Source organism: Leptodactylus fuscus, chromosome 6, assembly GCF_031893055.1.
Source record: "Leptodactylus fuscus isolate aLepFus1 chromosome 6, aLepFus1.hap2, whole genome shotgun sequence".
In the NCBI taxonomy this organism is placed as follows: domain Eukaryota; kingdom Metazoa; phylum Chordata; class Amphibia; order Anura; family Leptodactylidae; genus Leptodactylus; species Leptodactylus fuscus.
Genome location: NC_134270.1, coordinates 89,419,184 through 89,442,764, shown reverse-complemented (window position 1 = coordinate 89,442,764; position 23,581 = coordinate 89,419,184). Strand labels below are relative to the sequence as shown.

Here is a 23,581-nt window from a genome sequence, read left to right as displayed (position 1 = left end):
TGATTCAGCATCCCCCACCATTGTCTGTTGCAGTAGAGACCCAGTGCCCATGTGACCTCTGAAACTGAACTACTAAGGTTTCCACCATCTACTAACTTAGGGATTAGCAATCTTTGTCATGAGACTACAGCTCTTAGCATGCTCAAAGCTGAGTGTGCATGCTGGGAGTTGTAGTGTCACAAACATCTAAAGTGCTGAAGGATGCCGACCTACTGTCCTAGCCCTGATTACATTTTAGTCTGTGGTCTTACCAGAACTCTAGGGCAAAATGCTTGCTGTCTTTAGTGTCATGTTCAACACAGACCCTTCCCTTTCAACTTTAATCATTTGCATACTCATGCTACCTACACCACAAAAGGCATCTTCAAATCAACAGTTTGTTACCATGGAAAACATCAAAAACCCTTGTTTTTCACAGTTTCAAGTGCTACTTGACTATTGTAACTACACGCTAATTGATCTTGCCTTCATTAAACTCTCCTCAAACTATCCTGAATGCTGCATCCAGGCTTATCTTTTAACCCCTTAAGGACGCAGGGTAGTTTGGGCCTTAAGGCTCAGACCCTGTTTTTCAAATATGACGTCTTTTACTTTATGTGAGGATGGCTTCATAATGCATTTACCTATCCAGGTGATTCCAAGATTGTTTTTTCGTGACACATTGTTGTTTATGTTGGTGGTAAATTTTGGTCATTATACTTTGTGTTTGTTAAAAAAAAAAGGACAATATACTGAAAATTACATAAAATTATCAATTTTGAAAGTTTCTGTTATTCTCGTGAAAACAGACCGTCCCATCCCACAAAATTCTTCCTAATTAACATTTCCCATATGTCTACTTTATATTGGCATTGTTTCTTCAATGTCCTTTTACTTTTCTAGGATGTTAGAAGGCTTATAACTTTAGTAGCAAATTGTCAGATTTTCAAGAAAATTTAAAGATTTTGTATTCTAGGGACCTATTTAGTTGTGAAGTGATTTTGAGGGGCCTATATAATAGAAAACACCCATTTTTGAAACAGTCTTCAAACTATTCAAAATTGTATATAGGAACTTTGTTAACCCTTTAGGTGTTCCACAGGAATTAACGCAAAATGAAAGTGAAATTTCCAAATGTCACTTTTTATGCACATTTTCCATTTCAAACCACATTTTTCCGTAACAAAGAAGGGGTTAACAGCAAAACATACCATAATATTTATTTCTCTGATTCTGCAGTTTGTAGAAACATATGTGGCCCTTCTGTGCAACGTGACTCAATCCACGTGTCCTCAAAATCAAAGAGCACCTTTAGGGATTTCGGGCAGCAATTTCATTAGGATGGTTTTTAGATACCATGTTGCATTTACAGAGCCCTAGAAGTACCACAATAGTGGGAAACCTCCAAAAGTGACCCCATTTTGGAAACTGCACCCCTCAAAGAATTTATCAGGGGGTGTAGTGAGTATTAGTATCCCAGACGTGAATGCACAGCGGAAGGTGAAGAGGTAATATATAAGCTGTGTGGAGGACATTGGGAGCACCAAATTCCCTACTATGTCCCAGTAGCTCCTATGATTGGGGGGGGGGGGGGGTCACTTTGGGAGTACCCTGACATACGCTCGCACCACTTATATATTCCCCTCCTGACGCATTTGGCGATTTTGGTTTTTTTTTGTCTTCACATTATTCAAGCTATATTTTTTTATTTTTCTGTTGATGTGGCCATATGAGTGCTTGTATTTTTCTGGGATATGATGCATTTTGTAATGACACCATTTTTAGGTACCTATAGCTTATTGTTTATTTTTTATTAACTCTTTTTTGCTGGATATAAAAAAAAAAAAAAAAAAAAAAAAAAAAAAAAATCAATTCTGGCATTGCATTTTACTTTTTAAATGTTTTTCCACATGGTGTACAGCATAAGTATCATGTGAACTTTATTCTGCGGGTCGGTACGGTTACGGCGATACCTCATTTATAGGTTTTTTTTATGCGTTAGTAATGTTGCCGAACAAAAACCCATTTGGGCACATAAATCCATGTTTTTTGCATCGCCATCTTCTGAGATGCGTAACATTTTTATTTTTTGATTGACAGAGTTGGTTGAGGGCTTATTTTTTGCGAGACAACCTGTGCTTTTCATTGGTACTATTTTGGTGTACATACGACTTTTTGATCACTTTTTATAGCATATTTTTTAAGGTGAGATGGCAAAAAATCATTATTTCCGGCGGTTTTTTTCCGTTTTTTTTCTTGACGTTTACCATATAGGTGAAATAATATTTTAGTTTTATGGTACAGGTTGTTACGGACGCGGCGATACCAAATATGCATTGTTTTTTTTTAATTTTTAGTTTTTTTTTTTTAAAATAACTCATTTGCTATAGAAAAAGGGAATTTGGGGGCTTTATTAATTAATTTATTTCACACACTTCATTTATTTTTTACACTTTTTTTTACATTTTTTATTTGTTTTATAACTATACTTGGACCAGTAATACTCTGATTGCTGGTCCAGTACTATAGCCTGCAATACACATGTATTGCAGGCTATATAGGAAGTGTGTCTCTGCAGACGCAGAGACACATATCCGGGCATCACAGCAGAATCAAGCAGGTAAGCGGTGGTCCTAGCAGCCCAGGGTCACTAACCAGACCCGGGGCTACATAAAATTCATCAGGGCACCCCCCCGATCTCACCGCGGGGGGAGATCACACAGAAAACGCTCTTGATGTTGCAGACATGTGTCCGCGGCATCGGGAGGGTTAATACCGCCGATCGGAGCGAAGCTCCAACCGGCAATTCACCGGGGCAGCCTGTCCTGGCTCTCGGCTATGTAATGCAGCCGAGTGCCGGGAGTAATGGCGCAGGCACAGCTTCTGTGCCCGCGCCATTACTGGTCAGTAATAGTACTGACCTGAGCGCGAACGTGCTACTTGCCAGGACGTACTATTACTGACCAGAGCGTTACGGGGTTAAAATGATACATGGATGACCCATCTGTGAGAGTCGACCTGCTGGCCTGTCTACTGTAGAAAATAATTTAAATCTATTATCCTTATCCACAAAGTGTTCTACCATCCCCACTCCCCTTACATATTCTACCTGAACTGTCTACTGTCAAAGATAAAACAAATCTGCGATCAGCTCCAAGATTTCTCCCAAGTTGCATTAGTTCACTATCCCAGATAAAAACAGGTTAACACTCAACCTCCACAGTTTAAAGCCCACCCTAGAAACAGCTCTTTAATCAAGCCTATCCAATTTCTTAATTAGCATGTTTACACTTACCGTATTTTTCGGACTATAAGACGCACCCAGGTTTTAGAGGAGAAAAATAGGGAAAAAAAATTTTCAGGCAAAAAATGGTAAAATATTTAATATATGGGAGTTGTAGTTTTGGAACAGCTGCAAGGCCACATTGACAGGTGACCCTGCAGCTGTACGGGGATGTATAGGGCGTTTTTTTTGTGGGGCCAGGTGCAGACAGGGCATTTTCAGACACAGGGATACCTAATGTATATGTTTCACAGTAATGTTATACTTTTATATGTATTCTAGGGAAAGGAGGTGAACTTTTATTTTATTTTTTATTATATGTTAAGTGGGGTTTTTTTTGTTTTTTTTTTTACTATTTTAATATCCCCCGCCTAGGGGGCTTGAACCTGCAATCATTTGATTGCAAGTCCCATAGACGGCAATACAAGTGTATTGCCGTCTATGGGAGATTCTATACATTACTATCGCGGAGGGTCATAGACCAGCCGTGATAGTAATATATATCTATGACAGGCCTGGGAGCCTTCATTAGGCTCCCGGCTGTCATCGGAACAGGTCGGCTCCTGCGGCCTCGCCGTGCAGGAGCCGGCCTGCATCACTAAAGGTATGAGGCCGGGGGGGGGGCTAACTGACTGTCGGGACCTGCGGTGGAGGAGTGGGTTTGCAGCATGGCCGCGCTACTGCCATCGCTGGTTTTCTTCAGCGGCAGTAGCGCGGCAATCTGCAGGCCCCGGCAACTAAGACAGTCCCCGGCATCTGCTGTAATAGACCAGCGGATGCCGGGGAGTGTCTTAGCTGCCGGGGCCTGCAGTATTGTCACACTTCTGCCGCTGAAGAAAACCAGCGGTGGCAGTAGCGCGGCAATCTGCAGGCCCCGGCAGCTAAGACACTCCCCGGTATCCGCCGGTCTATTACAGCAGATGCCGGGGACGGTCTTAGCTGCCGGGGCCTGCGGATTGCCGCGCTACTGCCGCTGAAGAAAACCAGCGATGGCAGTAGCGCGGCCATGCTGCAAACCCACATTCAGACTATAAGACGCACCCTCATTTTCCTCCGAAATTTGGGGGGAAAAAAGTGCGTCTTATAGTCCGAAAAATACGGTACTCCAAAGTAATCCTCCTCTTAACTGCTCCCTTCTACATTATCCCACAGGACATTTTGTCCTCCAGAGTTGCTCCATTTCTCTGAAATGCAAAATCCTAATCAATCAGATTGAAACCTAACATCCACAATTTCAAGAGCATAGAGAGTAAAGGCAGGAATAGAGAATACAGAGGAGACCTCAGTATATCATAATGTTGGCGTTTTGTCCATCTATACACTAACCGGTGAGTGACAGCTTTCAGAAGAGACCAGAAGGCTGGCTGTGGTAGAACGACCTGGTGCCCCTTGTTTTTCCTTCTGTTAGTCTGTGCTGTGATAAACTTCGTTTTAAGTCCATGGATGAAGACAGCTTCCAGCGCCACACAGAATCCATTAGCATCGTCATCATCACTGGTGATAACATCGTCGGTTGTTACATAGCGCATCTGAAGGGCGCGGAGTGAGGACGATAACTTTTTTGTTATGTTCTGATCCCATAAAGAAAAAAAATATATATTGCAAGAAATCCTTTAAAAAATTGTTGATTATTTGCATCAAGTTTTGATATCGCAATAAAACATTTTGGCAAGTCCCATTTTTGAAGCGGTTACAAAACACTGAAGAATAGTCAGGGCTCACTCTTACCAAAGAATTAATTTTTACCCTTAAATTGTAATTCATTGTACAAAGTCACTGGAAGCAACAGCCTTCTACAATAAAACATTAAATATCTGAAAATTACAACATACTATATCACTGCATTATAAATAAAAATCGGCTTTTAAGCAGATATAACACACACATTTCACAAAAGTAAAATATAGACCATATAAATTCTTAACTAGAACTTCCCCAATGGTTTCGACCCTATGGAGTCACATTGTCACTTTTAGTCACAAGAAAATAAGTCACAGTCACAGCATTCACTGGGTCACAATGTGACTCCATTCTGTTGCATAGGTAAAGGAGTTTAAAGGGCATAACAGCAATCTTTAGTCATGTGATAGGAGTCACAGCCACACAAAATAATCTGAGCAAGGACTCAATCAAATCATGGGAAATCTATTTTCCCAACTGCTTTTCAAACTTGTTGGGCACACTTCTCTTAAGGTACAAATGCTTTATCAGAAAATTGTAGTGTTTAATACTAGAACCACTTCAGTAATCCCAAAGTAGTCCGCACTTGGCTATTGTGCATACCTGATATAACAGATGTCGGCAACCCCTGGCACACGTGTCATATCTTGCTGGCACGGCAGCCAGCATAGGACCTGCATATATTAAAGGGGCTCTATCACTAGGAAAAGTCATTTTTAACTAATCACACCTTTGCATAGCCCTTAGAAAGTCTATTTCACACCTACCTTTTGTATGTAGATTGCCTCACTGGTTTCTGAATAAGTCCGTTTATATTCATATGCTAATTAGACTAGTGCACGATAGAAGGTGCACACCTCTCCTATTGTCTTCTATGGGAGACGGCTTCTGCTGCTGCTGATGACTCGCTTCCTGTTTGCTTCACACACATAGAAGATAATAGGAGAGAGGAGGCTGCTGGGAACTTCCTGTACTGGCTGGAGGCTCATTAGCATATGAATAAAAACGGACTTATTCAGAGACCACTGAAGCAATCTACATACAAAAGGTAAGTGTGGAATAGACTTTCTAAAGCCTATGCAAGCATGTGTTTAGATAAAAATGACTTTTCCCAGTGATAGAGCCCCTTTAAGAGAAGAAGGAGCATCCTTCAGTGCTCTGCTATAGCAGTGATAGAGGACATTCCCCCTTCTCTTGCTAAAGTGGTGAGGAAAGCCCAGGAGGCAGAGCTCACACCAGCCAGGGACTGGATGCAGCATCCAGGTACATAGTGGGTCACCATCCTACTCACTCTGCTCCCAGTCACATACATTTACCACTAACTGCGAGTTACACATGTACTTACATTGCTTCTAATGGAAGAGTACAGGTGTAGCAAGGCAAATAGCAGTAAACGCATGTGACTGGGAGCATGACAGCACCCCTATGTTGTAGTTTATGATATATGACTTTGGAGTAGGTTTCGTCAGCCTTACAATTAGTGCACGGCACTCCGAGGACCTCATCTTTGATTTTTTTAATTTAAAGGGGCTCTATCAGCAAAATCATGCTGATAGAGCCCCACATATGCGTGCATAGCCTTTAAAAAGGCTATTCAGGCACTGTAAAAGTTAAATTAAACTACCCCGCCGTTTTAAAATAATAACTTAAAAAAGAATGTGATCTACTTACTGAAGGTGCACGCTGGGCGGGCATTCAGGGTGCGCCGTCTTCTTCTTCCCCGCCTCTTCTTCCTCTGACGTCTTCAAGTCCCGTCCTCCTCCGGCGCTTGCTCGCGGACACTGATAAAAAAAAATAGCCCGGGCGCATGCGCAGTAGCCGTAGTAGAAGCCGCGTGCTACTGCGCATGCGCCCGGGCTATTTTTTTTTTGTCAGTGTCCGCGAGCAAGCGCCGGAGGAGGACGGGACCCGAAGACGTCAGAGGAAGAAGAGGCGGGGAAGAAGAAGACGGCGCACCCTGAATGCCCGCCCAGCGTGCACCTTCAGTAAGTAGATCACATTCTTTTTTAAGTTATTATTTTAAAACGGCGGGGTAGTTTAATTTAACTTTTACAGTGCCTGAATAGCCTTTTTAAAGGCTATGCACGCATATGTGGGGCTCTATCAGCATGATTTTGCTGATAGAGCCCCTTTAAATTGGCACACTGAACAAAAAAAGGTTGCCTACTCCTGGGATATATGATGTTCCCTATGACTATCTTCTTAGTGGTGTCACCTGAGAGCTCCCCTACTTAACTTTCTAGAACATCAAGCATTTCTAGAACATCTAGAATCTAAACAAAAAAAACCAAATAATTTCCTATATCATCCTCACATCATCTCCTGGTTTTTTTTCTTAGTTGCTTTTTGTCATATGATAATAACAAAAGCATTAAAAAAAAATCAGAATGCTTTTCTTCACAGAAGCCATGTTTTCCCCTCTAATACTAGTGCATGTGAGCCAGGAAGTTTAGGAAGAAAAAGTTAAACTTTGGCTGCACATTCTGTCTATACAATGAGTGTGGCTACTTTGTTGGAAGGAATCCGGAGTATGAAATAGATAAGAACAGTAGAACCACAGCTGTTTAAACCATAGGTGAGCCCAGTGCATATATTTCAGAAGCCCACCCCCAATCACCACCACTTAGACATACCTGACCTACACAAACAGAGTCGGACTGGGATGTTTAGGGCCCACCAGTGTAATAGTTTCTAGGGGCCCACTACCAGGACCCTGCTGTACCAAGACAGTACGAATACAGGTAATAATGCCATGCTGCTCACCCACCATACGATAAGCAATACCTAAACAAACTTCTATACCCTGTATGGCAATTGAACAGCAGGGCTCCTGGAGATGTTACCAGTACCTGCAGCCGCACTGTCCTATATAAAAAAAAAAAAAAAAAAAAAAAAAAAAAAGCTGTTCTGGCTGGTATACCCCTCAGATGTAATATTAACGGCCTATCCGCAGGGCAGGCCATCAATATTAGAAACATGGATGAATCTATTAGAGGTTGTCCAGTAATTGAAGCAACCCATGTGGCGAGCAGGAGGTGTAGACTTAAAAAAAATAAAAAATAAAAAGCATACTCACCTGTCTCCGGTGCTCCCGCTGTCCTAAGCGCTCCACCACCAGTGTCCATTCGTTCTTGTGCCGGCGCCTTCTTGCTGTCAGTCCTGCACCTCATGCGACCGCTGAGACCAATTACATAGAGGATTTTGTAGAGAAATGAGGCATCACCATAAGACCAAACTGACACAAGCAGAGACAGGTGAGTATGCTTTAGACAACCTCTTCAAAGGAGCTGTCTGGGTCTAATTTATTTATGGAGAACAGTGATGGGGTCATTATATTGTGTTGGGGCAGTGATGAGGGCTAAAAACCTGGGGGGAAGGGGGATATTAAATTGTGTGGGGCATATTAAAGGGGGCTGATACGTGGCCCCATCAGCTGTACAGAATCACTTCCGGTGCCCGTTTTGTACACAATACATGACTGGAAGCAGAAAGCTGCACCCGCTGTTTACAGTGTTCCACATTATTATGCAATGTGTTTAGGAGTGATCAGGTAAGAATTTTTTTGTTTGTCAGTTAAACTCATTGATGGTGATGTGTGTCAGGGCTCTTTATAAAAAACAAAAGAGATACCGAGCACACTATATAGTGTAGAATGTCTCATAAATTTTAGGTGGAAATAACCAGGAGATGTAATTTAAAAGGCCCAAATGGCCTCTCACCTGATGAGATTGTGACAATCGCTCACAACTACGTTTGGGGTTTACCGTCAGGTGGAGGAGGCAGCACGTCTGATGGACACCGGCCAAGGCCAGGGAAGATAGCGTTTTCAATTAAATGGAAACATGTCGCTCTCAGGTCACAACAGGATTTTATTGAATAAGACAATGATGCACAACGCTAAAAAAATCGCCGCGTTTCAGGCACACCTGCCCTTTCTCAAGTGCGTAACTAATTAGAAAATAGATAAAACAAGTATTCACTTCAACGGTTTTTTGGCCAGAAAAGCACTTAGGCCTAAGTTAAAATATACAATGAATTCAAGAAATAATAATACATAATTTATAAAACGATAGTAAAACAAATCTCATATACCAACCTTATTTAAAATACATATTATATTATTTTGATACATTCTACAGTGCAATCAATAAATAAAACCTCAAATTTCCTTTAAAAATTACTGTAATAAATATCAGTCATTCAAAATATAGTCACAAATCTACATAAACATAATAACAAGTAAATGTGCCAAATCATCTCAATCTCATGATAGAAAGCCCTTGCATATCAGACGCTGATCGTTAGCATGCATCATTGTGTTGTTATTTATATCAATGTGGCTTCCAATAATCCCCAGTTTACAACTACAACAAAAAAGGGGGAGCATAGAGAGTCTTACCTTCACACAAAGCTCGGTCAGTCCGGAAGATGAATAAAAATTGTATGCCGTGTGCTCCTACGTTTAAATATAGTGGAGCTCGTTTGGTTCCCTACATTCCTTGGAGTGTTTCCGGATGGTGCGATCCAGGTTGGAGCGCATATATGTCCGCGCAAAGTATTAAAACTACACAGCAATGTGCTCCAAGTTGAAGCGCATACATGACTCACGCATGCGTGGTATATTTAGCATTACGAAGCGCATAGCTAAGTGCTCATACGTGATATGCATATGCGTGGTATGATTACCATTACGGAGCACGTGACTGAGTGCTCATACATAATTTGCACATGCGTGCTGTATTTAACATCGCGGAACACATGACTAAGCGCTCATATGGTAAATGTTTTTTCGAATTTCTCCCTAATGTTACAAATGAATTGGAGCAACTCATAATGAAAACAATTGTTTTAAAAAACAACAGATATAGTAAAATAAATAAATAAAAATTATATATGTTACAGACTGGGACTTATATATTTTCTGCACATATATAATGATTAAACAATGTAGACCTTATTACTACATAATTATATTTGGGTAAGAAGTATTGGTGGTCTTTAAAAGTGAAAAAGTAAAAAAGAGCTAAACCTCCAGCTATATTTTTGAATACTATTTGGGATAGGAGTAGATAAACTCTTTGGGTAATTGGACGGAAAAATACATTAAATACCTAAAATAACACACCTAGGGGACAAAAAGTAAGATATAGAGTTAAATTAAAGATTGGATTACGTTCGCTCAATTGTTCGCTCGACAATTGAGCGAACGTCTCAATAAACACTGCTCGAATGTTCTAAACGGATATACCGTATTTTTCGGACTATAAGACGCACCCAGGTTTTAGAGGAGAAAAATAGGGAAAAAAAATTTTCAGGCAAAAAAATGGTAAAATATTTAATATATGGGAGTTGTAGTTTTGGAACAGCTGCAAGGCCACATTGACAGGTGACCCTGCAGCTGTACGGGGATGTATAGGGCGTTTTTTTTGTGGGGCCAGGTGTAGACAGGGCATTTTCAGACACAGGGATACCTAATGTATATGTTTCACAGTAATGTTATACTTTTATATGTATTCTAGGGAAAGGAGGTGAACTTTTATTTATTTTATTTTTTATTATATTTTTTTTAAGTGTTTTTTTTTTTTTTTTACTATTTTAATATCCCCCCGCCTAGGGGGCTTGAACCTGCAATCATTTGATTGCAAGTCCCATAGATGGCAATACAAGTGTATTGCCGTCTATGGGAGATTCTATACATTACTATCGCGGAGGGTCATAGACCAGCCGCGATAGTAATATATATCTATGACAGGCCTGGGAGCCTTCATTAGGCTCCTGGCTGTCATCGGAACAGGCCGGCTCCTGCGGCCTCGCCGTGCAGGAGCCGGCCTGCATCACTAAAGGTATGGGGCCGGGGGGGGGCTAACTAACTGTCGGGACCTGCGGAGGAGCAGTGGGTTTGCAGCATGGCCGTGCTACTGCCACCGCTGGTTTTCTTCAGCGGCAGTAGCGCGGCAATCCGCAGGCCCCGGCAGCTAAGACAGTCCCCAGCATCTGCTATAATAGACCGGCGGATGCCGGGGAGTGTCTTAGCTGCCGGGGCCTGCAGTATTGTCACACTTCTGCCGCTGAAGAAAACCAGCGGTGGCAGTAGCGCGGCCATGCTGCAAACCCACATTCAGACTATAAGACGCACCCTCATTTTCCTCCGAAATTTGGGGGGAAAAAAGTGCGTCTTATAGTCCGAAAAATACGGTACTAAACATAGCGTTTCACGACACACAGCTGAACATCATAACAAAAGCTTTAGTGGTTTCACTGTAACACCCATCGATTGGATCCCTCCTGGAATTACAGATAGGCATGGTACATTAAATAAGAGAGAAATGTTTTGATTATTTAAGTTTAATACATTACATCCTTTTGGTCTTAATATAGCTTCAGAAGACGTTAATAAATAAATGTATATAATCCAATCTTTAATTTAACTCTATATCTTACTTTTTGTCCCCTAGGTGTTTTATTTTAGGTATTTAATGTATTTTTCCGTCCAAATAACCAAAGAGTTTATCTACTCCTATCCCAAATATGTATTCAAAAATATAGCTGGAGGTTTAGCTGCTTTTTACTTTTAAAGACCACCAATACTTCTTACCCAAATATAATTATGTAGTAATAAGGTCTACATTGTTTAATCAATATATATGTGCAGAAAATATATAAGTCCCAGTCTGTAACATACCGTATTTTTCGGACTATAAGACGCACTTTTTTCCCAAAAAATTTGAAGGGTGCGTCTTATAGTACGAATGTGGCCGCCCTGCATCCACTGTAATAGACGCCGGCACAGGTGCCAGGGCCTGAGACATCGCTACGTTCCTGCCCTGCATGAAGCCAGCAGCGGCAGGAGTGATGCTGCTATTCCCGGTGGGGGGGCGGAGGAGCGGAATGTCAGTATCGTTCCTGCCGCTGCTGGCTTCATGCAGGGCAGAAACAAACAAGCAATGTCCCAGGCCCCGGCACCTGTGCTGGCGTCTATCCCTCGCCGGCATCCGCCTCTCTATTACAGCGGATGCCGGGTTTGTATTGGCGGCCCCTTCTCCCCCGGGGGCCGGTCCTCACCGGCCCCATACCTGTAAAGTTGCAGGCCGGCTCCTGCGTGGCGATATCGCAAGAGCCGACCTGTTCGGGTGACAGCCGGGAGCCTAATGAAGGCTCCCAGGCCTGTCATGGCTATATTAGTATTGCGGCTGGGTCTATGACCAGCCGTAATAGTAATATACAGAATGTCCCATAAACGGCAATACAGTTGTATTGCCGTCTATGGGACTTGCAATCAAATGACTGCAGGTTCAAGCCCCCCAGGGGGGAATAAAATAGTAAAAAAAAAAAAAAAAAAAGCTTTAAAAATATGTAATAAAAAAAAAATGAAATAAGTAAAAGTTCTAAATCACCTCCTTTCCCTAGAATATATATAAAAGTAGAAAATCATATGTCAAACACATACACATTAGGTATCCCTGTGTCTGAAAATGCCCGGTCTACTAAGAGAAAAAAAACACTCTATGCGTCCCCGTACAGCTGCAGGGTCACCTATCAATGTGGCCTTGCAGCTGTTGCAAACCTACAGCTCCCATATATTAAATATTTTACCATTTTTTGCTTCAAAATTTTTTCCCCCTATTTTCCTCCTCGAAAACCTAGGTGCGTCTTATAGTCCAGCGTGTCTTATAGTCCGAAAAATACGGTGTGTGTATATATATATATATATATATATATATATATATATTTCTTTATTATTATTTTTTTTTTTTTACTATATCTGTTGTTTTTTTTTAAAACAATTGTTTTCATTATGAGTTGCTCCAATTCATTTGTAATATTAGGGAGAAATTCGAAAAAACATCAATACCTTTTATTTACCATATGAGTGCTTAGTTATGTGTTCGCGATGTTAAATACACCACGCATGCGCGAATTATGTATGAGCACTCAGTCACGTGCTCCATAATGGTAATCATACCATGCATATGCATATCACGTATGAGCACTTAGCTATGCGCTTCGTAATGCTAAATATACCACGCATGCGTGAGTCACGTATGCGCTTCAACTTGAAGCACATTGCTGTGTAGTTTTAATACTTTGCGCGGACATATATGCGCTCCAACCTGGATCGCACCATCCGGAAACACTCCAAGGAATGTAGGGAACCAAACGAGCTCCACTATATTTAAACCTAGGAGCACACGGCATACAATTTTTATACATCTTCCGGACTGACCGAGCTTTGTGTGAAGGTAAGACTCTCTATGCTCCCCCTTTTTTGTTGTAGTTGTAAACTGGGGATTATTGGAAGCCACATTGATATAAATAACAACACAATGATGCATGCTAACGATCAGCGTCTGATATGCAAGGGCTTTCTATCATGAGATTGAGATGATTTGGCACATTTACTTGTTATTATGTATATATAGATTTGTGACTTTATATTTTGAATGACTGATGAGATTTATTACAGTAATTTTTAAAGGAAATTTGAGGTTTTATTTATTGATTGGACTGTAGAATGTATCAAAATAATATAATATGTATTTTAAATGATGAGGTTGGTATATGAGATTTAAATGATGTATTATTATTTTTTGAATTCATTGTATATTTTAACTTAGGCCCAAGTTCTTTTCTGGCCAAAAAACCGTTGAATACTTGTTTTATCTATTTTCTAATTAGTTACGCACTTGAGAAAGGGCAGGTGTGCCTGAAACGCGGCAATTTTTTAGCGTTGTGCATCATTGTCTTATTCAATAAAATCCTGTTGTGACCGGAGAGCGTCGTCTTTCCATTTCAGGGCTCTTTATAACACTGAAAGCAATTGCAGACGCCTGTGCTAATTAGTTTGGCAGATGTGTCCAAATAAAGGCAAGACTACTTAAGAAGGCTGTCCCACATTATTAAGCAGCCTACATTTTCTGCCAAAATGGGAAAGACAAAGGATGTGCCAGCTGCTGAGAAGCAACAAATTGTGGAGCATTTAGGTCAAGGAATGACTAAAATCAACATTGCCAAGACACTTCATCGTGATCATCACACAATCATGAAGTATGTAGCTGATTCACAGCACACACGTGTGCGTGCTGATAAGGGAAAATTGAGGACTCTTTCCAACAGACAATTACGTCAGGTTAAAAGAGCAACTGCAAAAATGCCTTGTTATAGCAGCAGACATGTTTTTGAAGCTGCTGGTGCCTCCAACTTCCCACGAACAACAAGATGCAGGGTCCTTCAGAGGTTTGCTGCTGTGCGTAAGCCATCCTGTTGACCTCCTCTATCCACTGAACACAAGCAGAAATGGCTTCAGTGGGCCAAACAATACATGAAGACTGACTTCAAAACTGTTTTGTTCATCGATGAGAGCCGTGCAACGCTCAATGGTCCAGATGGATGGAGTGGAGGATGGCTGGTTGATGGACACCCCATGCAAATATGGCTACGGCGCCAACAAGGAGGAGGTGGAGTAATGTTTTGGGCTGGAATCATGGGGAGAAAGATTGTCGGCACCTTTAGGATCCCTGAAGGGGTAAAGATGAACTCCATAATGTATGTGGAGTTTCTCAAACAGCACTTACTGCCAGAAGAAGAAGAACCGTGCATTCCGCAGCAAGATCATTTTCATGCATGATAATGCACTGTCTCATGCTGCAAATAACACATCTGCATCTCTGGCTGCTATGGGCATAAAAGGGGACAAACTTATGGTGTGGCCTCCCATGCTCCCCTGACCTCAACCCCATTGAGAACCTCTGGAGCATCATCAAAAGGAGTGTCTATGATGGCGGGAGGCAGTTCACATCTAAGCAACAGCTCTGCGAGGGTATTCAGTCCTCATGCAAAACAATTGAAGCAGAAACCATCCAAAACCTGACAAATTCAATGGACAAGAGAGTTCAGAAGCTTATTTCGAACAAGGGGTCCTATGTGCAAATGTAACATCACCTAGAATAAAGTTTTGACTTGAAAACGGTTTCATTTCAGTTTGTAATAACCTGCTAATGGTTATAATTTCACAAATGACCATTTTTTTTGTTCTTTATAAAAATAAAAAGGTTAAAACTCTACTGTGCATAATAATTTAGAACATGCATTTTGAGTGCCTTTTGTGTTTAATTATTTTTTAAATAAAATATACAGTTATCATAGGCAGTTTGTTCAAAAACCTTTCAATTGTACTCTAATAGTTGAGGACTGGAAAATTACAATGACTGCAATTCATATATGTAATTTTTGAAAATATGAGAAAACCGGAGTTAGAACTTACCAGTAACTCTATTTCCATGTAATCCACCATGACGGCTACACAAGGAGGTTGACCTCTGACCCCCCTGTAGGGACAGGAACTGAGAGACTCGTTAAATACACCACTCCCACCACCATTCACCAGTGTTTACCAAATTATAAAGGAAAGGTGCAAAATATAAACTACAGTATGTTGTCTTACATCCAGGGTCTTTGTAAGAACTCATTCCAAAATGGCACACCCTGGCCTACCACCTTCAGTACATATTGTTCCAAAAGGAACCACTTATATCAACCAGCAATGGTGTTATGCATGCTATCAGTAAATATGACTTCACCATGGGGTTCCCCACACCGCAAAGCGTCATGCCTGCCGTATATATTTGGATATATATGTATATATGTATGTGTGTATCTATATACACACATACATATATACATATATATCCAAATATATCATAAGGCAATGGTATCATCAGTATCTACCATTAACAATGGTGTTATGCCTGCTATATATCACTTAGTATATACCGTCCAGCACTGACATAATGCCTCCATTATATATCATTCACTCCTGGTGTCTCTGCCTTTAACGTAGTAGAACAGCCGGTTTTGATCAGGCCTCCACCCTGACTTTACTCACCCCACCTTTTTAGGATGTGGCAGGTGGTGGTCAGACCAGGTCAAACTTTAACTGAGGCCCCACCAGACAATGTTGCACATGTGCAAACCGTTTTGTCAGAATCCCCGCTAACAAGGGTTCACCTGAGCCTTTCCCCCAGCAGGATCTGCGGGATAATCAACAAACTGCTACCAAGGTTTACTCAATTTCTGTTATACACTAGGCCTCATCTATATGTCATCTATACAGGGCACAAGGCTAGAACTGGAGGACTGGATTTTTTTTATACTGAAGGGCCTAAGCCCTCCCAAGTCGGCTTACCCCCTTAAGGGCCTTCGCCGTACTTCCTGAGCATAGGGCTCCTAGAACAGGAATGCCAATTCCTTCCCACAAAGTGGTCATTTCCTGGGAGTTTTTAATACAACCATTGTCCTATGGGAACCTTCCGTCTCTACTTACAAATGGAGAATGGAAGCCCAAATTACACTCTGCCCCATTAAAAGGACCAAAAAAAAATTAAAAATTTCAAGTACAGAGCAGCTGTTCCAAGTACTCACAACACCAAGGGAGCTGGAACAGCCAGGGGATCTATGATCAACAGCTGTGCCTCAGAGAGAAACATGCTAGAACATACACTGATACATCACCTACCTTGCAAGAATGCCGCTTAGTTCACCCCGGCATTCACCTTGTGTAGCCAGAAATTCCTTGATCCTGCAGCCTCAGCCTCCCAGGAAGCTGGGACACATGTCACTCCCGGCTATCTCACATCCTGGAACGCCAATACGCCTAGGTTGGCCGTTCCTCCCGTGTGCTGGCCAAAGCCGGCATCCACTCTACCCCCTGCATTAGCCATAATGGACCGCTGGAAGGGGGGAGTTTTCCACCTGGAGGCAGGCTGGAGTCATACCCCTGTGTCCTTAATGGTCCAGGGAGGAAGGCGCCTTTGACTACGACCGAGGCCTGGACGGTGGTAATACTTACCTATCCCCCAGATGGAGGAGAGCCTCTTATTCCGACCCTGTGTAGGGACAGGAAACACTGGTGAATGGTGGTGGGAGTAGTGTATTTAACGAGTCTCTCAGTTCCTGTCCCTACAGCAGGTCAGAGGTCAACCTCCTCCTTGTGTAGCCGTCATGGTGGATGTCATGGAAAATAATATTTAGCCTGGAAAACTTCCTTTACAGGCAGTAATAGTACGATCAATGTCAGGTATGGTGACTACTTGGGAGCTGAGAATTATACAGCAGAGATCCGGCGCTAATGCCCTTACCGTTATTTTACAATTGCTATAGGAGACCTAATAACTAGAATTTTAAAAAAATGTGTATATAATAATAATATCATTATTAACATTTATTTTTTTTAAATCCCACCCCTTTCCCAAGAACTCATAGAAAAGTACTTAAATACTGTGAAACACACATTAGATATCCCTGTATCTGAAACAACCGGTCTATAAAAATTTACAAAAATATTTTTTCCATATGGTGAACGTCATACCAAGGTTTAACCCCTTCCTGACATCCGCCGTAATAGTTTGGCGCTGCCAGGAAGGACTTCCCGCAAACCGCCGTAGTACTACGGTGGCTGCATGGTGCGAAAACAGAAACTGTGTGCGCACCATGTCCTGCGGGTGTCAGCCGTAACAATGCCTGACAATGCCCTGTAACACCCGCGGTCGGAACCGGATCCGATCGCAGGTGTTAACCCCTGAGATGCCGGCGGTCAACCAAAATTTACCACTAACATGAAGTACAATGTGTTATGAGAAAACAATCTCAAAATCTCTTTGGTAAGTTAAAGCGTTCCAAAGTTATTGCCACATAAAGTGACAGGTCAGTTTTGAAAAATCGAGCTTGGTGAGGAAGTCAAAAAGTGCCATCGGCGGGAAGGGGTTAAAGGGATTCAATCAATAAAATGCAATTTTTTTCTCCCTAACATATAGAAATAGCCTTAAAGGGGCTCCATCATTGGATTTTTGCTATTTTAGATAAACATATGCCTAAATAGCATTTAAAAAGATTATTCAGGTCCTGCTAATCGTTTTTGTTAAACGATTTTAATGAATTACTGTTTAAACGCATATGTAAATACTTCCTACTGTGCACCGTGGGCGTTCCATGCACCCCTCTACGTCATACTCTGTTCATGCCCTCCTTTCGTGGTTCTTCTCTGTAAGTCCTCCTTCTGCTTTCGATTCACCGCCTCCAACTGTCTTTATTTTTGTGTGGAGAACTGTGCGACCGTACTGCACATGCGCGAGATTTGGATCGAAACCACCAGGAATAAAGACAGTTAGAGGCGGTAAAACGAAAGCAGAAGGAGGACTTACAGAGAATAACCAAGAGAGGAGGACGTGAATAGAGTATAATGTGGAGAGGTGCACAGTAGGACTCATTTACATTTAACCCCTTCCCGCCGATGGCATTTTTTGATTTTCGTTTTTGACTCCCCTCCTTCTAAACCCCATAACTTTTTTATTTCTCCGCTCCCAGAGCCATATGAGGTCTTAATTTTTGCGGGACAAATTTTTCTTCATGATGCTACCATTAATTATTCTATATAATGTACTGGGAAGCAGGAAAAAAATTCAGAATGGGGTGGATTTGAAGAAAAATGCATTTCTGCGACTTTCTTACGGGCTTTGGTTTTACGGCGTTCACTGTGCAGCCAAAATGACATGTCCCCTATATTCTGTGTTTCGGTACGGTTCCAAGGATACCAAATTTATATGGTTTTATTTACATTTTGACCCCTAAAAAAAATTCCAAAACTGTGTTGAAAATTTTTTTTTCTAAAAGTCGCCATATTCCGACAGCCATAACTTTTTTTATACGTAAGTGTACGGGGATGCATAGGGCGTCTTTTTTTGCGGGGCCGGGTGTACTTTTTAGTTCTACCATTTTCGGGAAATGTTATTGCTTTGATCACTTTTTATTCAAATTTTTATCAGAATCAAAACAGTGAAAAAACGGCGGTTTGGCACTTTCGACTATTTTTTCCGCTACAGCGTTTACCGAACAGGAAAAATATTTTTATAGATTTGTAGAGCGGGCGATTTCGGACGCGGGGATACCTAACATGTATATGTTTTACAGATTTTTAACTACTTTTATATGTGTTCTAGGGAAAGGGGGGTGATTTGAACTTTTAATCCCATTATTATTAATATTTTAAATGTGAAAGTTTGTGAGTTTGTGTGTTTGGATGTTTGCATATTCAGATGTTTGTTCCTCAATCACGGAAAAACCGCTCGACCGATTCGGCTGAAATTTTCCACAAACATAGTTAATACACCCGATTAAACAATAGGCTACTTTTCGTCACAATAGCGCACATACGTTTGTGCCAGGACCCCCATCTCTGCAATCTCACACACTTTGGACCATAGCAAGCCACAAAATTCATATTACCCTCTACAGCCTCGCCCCTAACCCCACACAATCTCATATACATATACTTTACCACTTTGCCCCTCACCTTAACGATACTCCAGGAGGCTCTCTTTAACGCTCCAGAGCAACCATGTTTGCCGACCCCCACAGCTCTGACAATCCGCGACACTGCCCACCCATGTCAATACCCCTAGGCGGTCTAATAAATGCAAAAAAAAAAAAAATTTTTTTTAAAGTTAAAAAAAAATAAATAAAAAGGATTAATTTTTAATCCTTTTTATTTATTTTTTTTTTTTTAACTTTTTAAAAAAAATTTTTTTTTTTGCATTTATTAGACCGCCTAGGGGTCACCCCCTTTTCCCTAGAACACATATAAAAGTAGTTAAAAACTGTGAAACACATACATATTAGGTATCCCCGCGTCCGAAATCGCCCGCTCTACAAAGCTATACAAATATTTTTCCTGTTCGGTAAACGCTGTAGCGGGAAAAATGGTCAAAAGTGCAAAACCGCAGTTTTTTCACTGTTTTGATTCTGATAAAAATTTGAATAAAAAGTGATCAACATTTTGTTTTATTTTTTTTTTTGCATTTATTAGACCCCCTAGGGGTGTTGAACCCCAGGGGGTCTGATCACTAATGCAATGCATTATGCTTTATGCTAATGCATTGCAAAAAAGCATCCTTTCTTTTGCAGGCTGCATAGACCAGCCTGCAAAAGAAAGGATTTGCAGACAAGCCTGGGAGCCTGTACAAGGCTCCCGGCTGTCATGGCAACGCGACGTCAGCCCTGGAGCATGCTCCAGGAGCTGGCGATCCCGGCCAAAATGGCGGTGCCCATGCGCCACCGGGAAAATGGCGCCTCCGGCGCCTTTGACCGCGGCGCCGGAGGGGTTAATGCCTTCAATCGGTCCGGGGACCGATTGGAGGCATTAGAGCCGGTTGTCTACTGCTTAAAGCAGTAGACACCCGGCGGCTTTGGCGGCCGCCCGGCTCCCGGGCGGTCGCCATAGTTACAGACCCGACATGCGCCGTACTATTACGGCGCATGTCGGGAAGGGGTTAAACGGTCATTCATTAAAACCGGGGGGGAGGGGGTCTTTTAACAAACCATTAGCAGGACCTGAATGGCCTTTTTAAAGGCTATTCAGGCATATGTTTATCTAAAATAGCAAAAATCCAATGATAGACCCCCTTTAAGAAAGGCTATTCCTCGCCGCTGCTCAGTAGAAATCAGAGTTTTCCTCTGTATGTAAAATGAGTTCTCTCACAGCACTGGAGGTGGTCCCCAGCGCTCAAACTGCAGTGGGCGCGTGGCAACACGGTGGCTCAGTGGTTAGCACTGCAGCCTTGCAGCACAGGAGTCCTGGGTTCGAATCCTGCCAGGAGCAACATCTATAAGGAGTTTGTACATTCTCCCCATGTTTGCGTGGATTTCCCCCCCATTCTACATTCTTCCAACCCTATATGGGGCTCACAATCTACATTTAATTAAAAAAAAAAAAAAAAAAAACAGCACTGGGGGAGTCCCTAATGCTGCGAGAGAAATCTCCAGTGCCAGTGGCGTAACTAGGAATGGCGGGGCCCCGTGGCGAACTTTTGACATGCCCTCCCCTCCCAACCGACGACCTCGACCAACCCCCTCCTCCGCACTCTATTATGTCCCTTAGTAAGCCCTGCACACAGTATTATGTCCATTAGTGGCCCCTGCACACAGTATTATGTCCATTAGTGGCCCCTGCACACAGTATTATGTCCATTAGTGGCCCCTGCACACGGTATTATGTCCCTTAGTGGCCCCTGCACCGCAGCGGCTGTCACCGGGCCCCCTAATGGCCCAGGCCCTGTGGCAGCCGCCTCCGCTGCCTCTATGCCCCTGTCCAGCGCCACTTCTATCTTCGCTTGGCACAGCCTCTTCCTGCTTCAAACTGCTAGGCATGCGCTGTCGGCTCTGCCGCCGCTCCTTGGGCAGAGCCGACTGCGCATGCTCGTGGCAATTTTCCTGTGGCACATCTTTAGAAAGGCTATTCCAGGCATACCTTTTATGCAATAATCGGCACTGCCGTTTAATTCAATTGGCTCACTTTTCGTGATATTCTAATTACCATGTACAGAATGACGGAAGCCTTCTGGATGGTCTCTGAGCACCACTTATGTCATCAGCCTTTCCCGGTTCTCACTGCCCCCTTTACATATGATCCATTTGAAAAAACGGTGGTGCTGATCAGTGAATAAAAAGTATGCCTGGAATAGCCTTTCTAAAGGCTATGCAAATATATGCACATTTAAAAATCGCTATAGCCAATGATAGATTCCCTTTAATCCCTCATATGTCTCTGTGAAAAGACAAATAACACGGTTATGGGGTTTGGGAAGTGGAAAAAAGCTGAGAAGAGGTTAATGAACAAATCTGAATTACTTTGGATTACCATTCACCATACAACAATGCCATAACATGTGAATTGCTAATAAGAGATGCTAGTATTTGCTGTAATGCCTGCATTAACCCCACATACACCGTCCCTGATATGAATGGTGCAGCATGTGTGTAATAAATCAAGTAATTTGAAAACAGACAAAGAATAACCCCAAAACAGACGACCCTCATACCTGCTTGACATCTCTGTGATCAAAACGTAGGGCCTGCGATGAGTACATGTTCAACACTGCTAAAACACAATCCAGTCCTGCAACAAACGAATCGAACACTCAACGTAGAAAAAAATAGACAGATATGCGCAAGCCGAAACATTGCTGCACATTGCAACGACCCAGACACTTATCGACACTACGTAACAGTTCAATCACTCTGCCAAGCTCCTCAAACACCCGGTCCTAGTTCGTTAAGTGATAACTGATCGATTAACACGATCCATTTCATAGATAGATAGTGAGGATCCCCATAAATAACGCGTACCTGACGCTCCTCAGAGCCACGGAAGCGCTGCAAAATACCCAGAAAAAAAACAACCGTATATCCGGTCACGTGAACCACTGTAAGGTGACGAACATTTTAGGGTGGGGCGTTCACCTCGGACAAGGCCATTGGACTATAATAAGAATTATGAAAATACAAATAAAAGAACGAGTTTAGAACTTGTGAAAGAAATGAATAAATAGGATAGACCGTTATAGAGTAATAATAGAAGAGAGTATACATAGTAAAAAAAACTATTATATAAAGTAGTAACAGAATAGTGTGCAGGGGACAGAGTATAGTAAATAATACCATGACGCTGCAAATTTAGCCCCACCCACTTCTAAATTGACTCCGCCCATTTCCATTAATTTCTCTGTGCTCCCCACACAGTTTAATGTTCCTACCGTCACTCTATTATCATATGCCACCACATTATAATATTCTCCTCGAATTGACCACACAGTATAAAGTATCTCTCCAGCTGCCCCAATTTAATGTCACCTAGTACCGGGGTCAGGGGGCTCCGGCATCTGCAGCACCAGACCTTTGGTCTGTTGTTCCGGATCAGGGGAGCCCTAGTTCTGTGTATCAGCGTGCTATGCCTGCCAGTACTGTGCACATGGAGATCTACTTCTATCTACTGTATTATAAAGCTGGGTGCTTTAGTTCCTGCTCCATAATAGATCACTACATAGAAAACGTTATATCATCACAGGTCCTTCGCCGGAGGAAACCAGCAAGAAAAGACAGCCTCAGGACACAGCAGGGAGCCTGGGAAGGTGAGTAAAAGGTTATTTTTTTTTGACAAATTAAAGGGGTTTATTATTGATAAGGGGGCAGATCAGGGGCGTAACTACCACAGAGGCAGCTGCAACAGGGCCTGGGACATTAGGGGGCCCGGTGACAGCCGCTACTGCTGCGTTTTTGTTTTTTTAATAGGCCGTTACCAGCTGAAGTTACTTCAGCCGGTAACGGGCCCTATTTACTTGCCGATCCTGGCTGGGCTGGGATCGGTAAGTGACACCGCAGGCCCCACAAAGACTATCATTATACTCGGGGGTCTTTTCAGACCCCCGAGTATCATGATCGGAGGCCCGGGAGAGGTAAGGGAACGTAACAAACTCTGTTACTTGCCTCTCGACGATCCGTGCAGGCCTCAGGCCTACGATAGTTGTCTGATGTCACATGATCCCGGCCTGCGTCCTGGGTCATGTGACGTCCGACGTCATTAAAGGGGTTGGCCACTTTCAGACCAATATTGACAAACAAATGTACAATAGAAGGATATACAATTTTCCAATATACTTTCTGTATCAATTCCTCACAGTTGTCTAGATTTCGGCTTGCTGTTACTTCTAGAGGATAAAACTCTGACCATGGTCATGTGATGTACAGTCCATGGTCATGTGATGAGTACACAGGTGCCGCTCATTATAATCATAGCACAATAATCAGACATCT

The 23,581-nt window shown here is 42.3% G+C and overlaps 1 protein-coding gene across 2 annotated transcripts in view; it reads right to left on the bottom strand.

Moving 5' to 3' along the window:
- Positions 1-22,187, bottom strand: part of PLEKHM1 (pleckstrin homology and RUN domain containing M1) — a 49,844-nt gene extending 27,657 nt beyond the window's left edge. The window contains exons 1-3 of one of the 2 annotated variants that reach the window (XM_075276769.1): positions 22,118-22,187; positions 21,811-21,887; positions 4,589-4,833 (exon numbers count right to left, since the gene is read on the bottom strand). In XM_075276769.1, coding sequence (XP_075132870.1) covers positions 4,589-4,833; positions 21,811-21,858 — 293 coding nt within the window. In that variant the 5' untranslated portion in view covers positions 21,859-21,887; positions 22,118-22,187. Of the gene's footprint in view, positions 1-4,588; positions 4,834-21,810; positions 21,902-22,117 lie in introns of those variants that run through there. The other variant, XM_075276768.1, reaches the window with a different exon arrangement.
- Positions 22,188-23,581: the final 1,394 nt, after the last annotated feature.